Source organism: Struthio camelus, chromosome 5 (assembly GCF_040807025.1).
Source record: "Struthio camelus isolate bStrCam1 chromosome 5, bStrCam1.hap1, whole genome shotgun sequence".
Lineage (NCBI taxonomy): Eukaryota > Metazoa > Chordata > Aves > Struthioniformes > Struthionidae > Struthio > Struthio camelus.
In genome coordinates, this window is record NC_090946.1 from 53,610,985 (window position 1) to 53,616,984 (window position 6,000).

At 36.1% G+C, this 6,000-nt stretch overlaps 1 protein-coding gene across 2 annotated transcripts in view; it reads left to right on the forward strand.

The window, feature by feature from the left end:
- The window catches only part of NUBPL (NUBP iron-sulfur cluster assembly factor, mitochondrial), a 101,983-nt gene extending 97,940 nt beyond the window's left edge, over positions 1-4,043 (forward strand). For both annotated transcript variants that reach the window (XM_009669971.2, XM_068946420.1), the window contains exon 11: positions 1,038-4,043. In XM_009669971.2, the coding sequence (XP_009668266.1) occupies positions 1,038-1,100 (63 nt within the window). In that variant the 3' untranslated portion in view covers positions 1,101-4,043. The remainder of the gene's footprint in view (positions 1-1,037) is intronic.
- The last annotated feature ends 1,957 nt before the right edge of the window (positions 4,044-6,000 follow it).

The window sequence follows — 6,000 nt, forward strand, 5'->3', positions numbered from 1 at the left end:
ATGATGCACAGGCTGAAAATTGAAGTGTGACAAATTCGAATTGTAGATAAGGTGTACGTTTTTAACAACAGAAGTAATCAATCTCTGGAACAGTGTACAAGAGATGCAGTACATACTCCCTCTTTTACTTGAAAATCTTTATATCAAGGTTGGTGACCTTTCTAAAAGGTGTGTTCAATTTCGACCACAATTTGTCAAGCTTGATACAGGAATTACTGGGTTTCATTTTGTGGTTTGCATCGTGCTGGAGCTTAGGCAGAGTTTTTATACGTGTCTCTTGATTTTTAAATCTATGAATTCTTGTTGGTAGACCAGTCATGGTCCTGGCTCTGTGACTTTTTAAGGATGTTAAAAGAAGTCTGCTTTAACTGGGCCACTCCTGATAGTCTTACAGTTCTGTGTTCTTATACCATCCAGCTTATAGCATACTACCAAATGCTGTAGCTTGGTGTGACAGGGTGCTTTTGCCACGTGGATTCTAGTGCTGCGGAATTTATTCTTTCTAATACCTTCAGTCACTTGGGAAGATGTTCTTTTCCAAAATAATTTTATTTTTAATGCCTATGTAGGAAATTCTATAGTGTAGTCTAGTCCATAATGAATTAATTCACTTGAATTTTTCTGGAATGTAGTTTTCTCTGATTCTGTCTCAACATCACGTGCAGCACATCTCAAATTGTAGGGTGACAGAAGTTTATAACAAATAGTACTGCAGTGGTACCTGTGGCTTCCTTTTTCCAGAAGAATGTTGATTATTTGCTGTTTAAGGCAGATTGTTCAGTCAAATAGAGAATTTTAAAAATAATAGCCAAGTTAGATTTTATTTTTCCCCTTGATGTTTTAAGTAATGCTTGTAGTTATTTTATATATTACTGTAATATTTTTTCTGAACACAAAACAGGCAAAATAGAACTCGTTTATTGTAACATTTTTCTTTTTATTTGAATGTATGTGAAAGACCATATACCTAACAAGGTTTAAAATATTCCTTCATGTAGAAAATAAAAGGTGCTAAATATATCTTTCTGTTTTTACAGGCTAAAGCCTATCTAAGAACAGCTATGGAAATAGTAAGACGACTGCCAGTACCTCCTGCTTGAAGTGTTTATCACTAAAACTTACCAATAAAGCAGCAGAAGAAGAGGCCGCTACTTAATTATATGGACTCCATATTTGATTTCTAAGAACTTGTTAGAAGTTGGGTTCCCAGAGTTTGAAATATGATTGTAATAGTTACTGTTTTTCAAGTCATTATTTAGCCATGTCCAAATGGACTGAACTATGCAAAAGATGATAGATGGTATTTAACTGCTGGTTTGTAAGATCACCGAAGAAGAAGAGTTAAAGTATAGCTTTTGAATGTCTTCCATTTTAACATCAAGAATAAAAAGCATCCTCTCCAGCCAAGCAGAATGATGATAAGGATGCCAGAGCATAAATCCTGCTTAAAAGATGACATTTGCAACACTCTAATTCATGTACATTTTGGTTCAGCTTTTTACTTGCTTGTTTAATTACCAACGTGACTGTAAATAAGGTTTGTAAAATTTGAAGTAGCTAACTCAGTTGTATAACTGCAAGATGTTTGTGTGTTCATCTTAACAAACAAACAAAAAAGCCCTTCCGCATATAGTCTTGAAGTTTTTTTTTTTTTTTGATGGTGGATCATGAGCAAATTCTCTTATTATTGGGTAATACTAGATCATGAGGTAATTCACGGTTTATTGGATAATGGACTACATGACCCTTAGGCATATTTCTTGACTGCATTGTATTGTAATGGAAACAGGTAGAAGACTAGGTAACAAAAGGTCTTCACTGAAAACCAGATGTTGCACCTGAGCTCACTTTGCCAGGGGATACAAATGATGAAGATGAATTAAATTAATTGCATACTCTTAATGCAATGCAGCAACTTCAGCTTTGAATGTAAAGCTACAACTTGGAAAGAAAGAAAGATTTGATCTTCAAACTGTGTGGCCGCTTTTTTTTTTTTTTTTTTTAATTGTCTTGTATTCTGTGATCTTTATTTTTGTGTTGATGTGTGGAAGTGAAGAGATATGCCTTCGGAGAATGAGTTTCCATTTACAATTAAAAGTTTCAATTGACGTTTTGCCTTTCTCACGTATACAATCAAGTATAGACATCTTAGACATGAAATCTTAACCATACTGAAATCTAGGGAGTTTTGTTGTTGACCTTAGTGGGACCAAGATTTTTCCTGTAGTCCAAGTAATTACTGATAAATTTTGAAATAGTTGTTTTTCATATTGAAGTGATAGAACGTAAAAGGTTAATGTTGCATTAGGAACATTTAAGTCATATGCACCCAGAATTTACATGACAAAGTTAGACATGAATTACAGGTTGAATTTTAAGCTTTAGCTGATTTTGCAAGCACAAATTAGGTGCTCCAAAACTGCTTTACTTCCAGTCAGTACTTATCCATGTAAATGAACTGCCTCCTCACCCACCAAAAGAGATCTAAAATCAGAGATCAACATTTCCAGTAGCATATTATGCCCAGCCTTTAGAACTGACACTAATATTCAGTCCCTGTTGGTTGTCTAATATATTGCAGAAGTTAAAGCTGGCACAGTGTTTTCCCCTTCGTTATTTTCCCGATAACTTACTGGTTTTTTTGAATTGAGTTTTATCTCCCCACATATTATTTATTCATTTCTACTTTACCTACCTATACTGATGCGGATGTCTATAAGTAATCCTGTGGCTGTTTGGCATTGTATAATCATAAATCTTGGTGAGGGGCGGAGGAAGGGATTTCTGACTTTTGCTTAAAAAAAGAAAAAAAAAAAAAAGCTATCATACCTCCTGAACTTCGGTATTTATTACTTTCAGTTTGTTAGACATCCAGTTCGTGTTGAGACAGAGTGAACAATCAGTATATTGATAAAGGGCTATTTGTCTTCCTTTTCTTTCCGTTCTTGTTATTTCTTGGGTTAGCTGAGTGATAAAATTTGATATAAAATGTCCTCTTTTTTCTCTCCTTTCTGCTCCCCCTCCCTCCTTTTAATTAAGTATTAAATTTTTACTCTATTTAATCATCCACCTGTAGAACTATTTTTAATGCCTTTTTCTCAAAGAAAATGGTTGTAGTGATTAAAAATAGTTTCTAAACCAATCTGAAAATTCATATTTAATTAACATTCTTGTGGAAGGATTGAACAGAACAGAATGGCTGAGGTTGGAGCTGACCTTTAAAGATCATCTAGTGCAACCTTCCTGTTCGAGCAGGGTCACCTAGAGCAGGTTGCCCAGGACCCTGCCCAGGTAGCTTTTGAATTATCTCCAAGGATGGAGCCTCCACAACCTCATTGCATAATGTAGTGTGTAAAAACAGATTTATTGATTAAAATATTGTCAGCATTTAAGCAAGTTTAATTGTGTGAAGGACTATCAGAGTAGGTAGAGCATTTTTGTATTTAAGGATAACCATGGTCAAACCAAATCTAACATGGGAGGATATTTGCAATACTTTTGTCATTTTCATGAGTGCGAAAGTATGGGTTTCCCACTTCTGTTCCTGCACAGTGTTATTGTTACTTAATGTTATACAAACACATACTCATATTTTTTGATTCTACAGTACACTGTTAAATAAATATTAATGAATTCTAGTAAACACACTAGATTTAACTTATGAAATCATAAAAGATGAGTTACTGGATTGGCAGTGTTAATTATTGGTAGGAGGTTGAGCAGGAGACACTGGCATTGAATCATAAGTTTATAAATATAGGTTAAAGACTTAATACAAAATGTTGTTTGCTCTTTTCAACTCAAATATTTTACTTTCATCTCTGTGATATTTTCTAGTGTACTAGTATGTGTTTTCTAAAAATGCTAATCCTAGCAATAGGACGTGTCTTTCCTGGGTTGTATGGTTAGATCTCTTTCCTCAGAAGCAATGTGAGACTTGCTGCAAAATTACTGTGATTGTGTGCTACCGAGGCAGAATTGTCAAAGCCTAACTACGAATTCGATTTAATGTTGTTAAAGATTCAAATAAACATATTTCTGTAGCGGCGTTACTTGCAATTACTTGCTGCAAAAATCTCACAGGGGAAAAGAGAAAGACGAAGGCAGGAGCGGGGAGAGAGGTGCCTGTCAGTCCCGTGTTACCTCTTTTGCATGTTAAGAGCAAGAATTCCCAGATCTCCTTGCATCACTGTCACAGCTCAGTTAGGTGCTTGGAGTTGATTCCTTTTTCCATTCAATGCACTACCCTTATTATAGTGCACACAGTTGTGTTTGTGGATAATTCCTATTGTTCCTTGGTAGGTCTAGTAAGAAGCGTTAGGGGCTTATGGGTGGTGACTTGAAACTGCATTTACTGGTTTTCGGAAAATTCAGTTTTGATGAAAGTGAAGCTCACAGAAGGTATAAAAATGTTAACTCTGTCAGTGAAATGTTTTGCTATTAAATTTCTGTTACTGTGTTCAGATCATTCTGAACTCTTTAGCTACTGGAATTGACTGTAGTTTGTAGATTTCTTTGTAAATCATATTTTCTCTGCTAAATCCATTTATATGTTTAAACTCTTGCCCGTTTTAGTTTCTCTGATTGGTGATCATGGTGATGAAATATATTAGTGAATAGAAAAACCAGCAGAAGAAGATCATCTTGACTGTATTAGCCAAAAAACCCCCTTAATTTTGAACTTCCCTTCAAATTAGTATGTTTGGCAGAACATACTGGTTGTAGCTTTCCCTGTATTAATTACTGCTGGGAAACTTTAAATTTATGCTAGCATCTATATTTTAAATGTTACCTACCGAGTACTGTGCCAACGTGAGTGTTTTAGATATTTGAAAGTCGGGATGAAATTTATTTTCCTTTAAAACATTCAAATTATCTCTCTTACTGGATATAATGAGCATTGCTAGGAGGGCATTGGAAGAAAGTCACTGAATTTGTTCTCCAGCAAGTGCACACTAAAGATTTAGTTCCTTTTCTGAAAGAGTGAGATGACGATACATGTATTAAATTGTTCAATGTTTAAAAAGATATGCTTTAGAGTATACTTTTGGAGGGGTTAGTTTATTAAATAGAAAAAAGCTTTGTAGAAATATTTAAACAAATAGATATTTCTAGTTTTCGGTCTTTGAGATATTTAAAGATTAATCATTAGCTGTTGATTTATATTTTTCAACTGCATTTTTTTCTATATTTTTTCACACAAGATTTGGTGCCTTAGACTGTTCATCCCACTTGCGCAGAGCTGCCTCGTAGTAGTATGATCCCTTAGATTTTATACTTTACCCACTGAAAACAGTGGAAGAGCTGACTTTCAGTGGGACAGGAGGAACGAGTGACAGACGGTGGCCCAAGTAATGTCGACATGTTCACGTGCATTAACATTTTTAGCAGGATCTGTATCTGATGACATACATTCACTCTGAAGGGTGAAAGTTACTTTTGGGGGAAAGAAACAGAAAAGGGAAAACTCTCCCAGCAGCTGGCAGGGAAGAGAAGCAATGGGGGTCCCCAGATGAGCATTCCACCCTGAGGTGGCCTCTCCAGTGCAGTGAGTGGATTCCCCTATAATACCTTTCCCCTAGTAACTATATGGTTTTCAACAGGACCTGCTCAAGACTCTCTGTAGCCTGCTCCTGCTTATGATACTGTTAGCACTGACTGGAGCAGGCTTTGATCCTGGGCAGGTGCTGCGTGCTGATTCATTGGTAAACCTTGTTCATGTATTATTGAGTCCTGTAGTGTAACTATGGCCAAGGAGTAAGAGAAAGGGAGGAAAGAAGGGGTGATTCTCATGCCAGTGGGAGTATCTCCGGGTTCCCAGAAGACCCTGCCATAACAACAGTATTGGGCTTGCAGGTGCAAGGCTGAGAGAATAACAGCAAGAGAACAGTTACAAAAAATACACAGCAGCTAAGGTGAAAGATTACAGAGCTGCAAGTGAAAGGCAGGCTTCACAATTGCAAATGACTTTAGCATTGCAAAGGCTCAGGCACTGTGCAC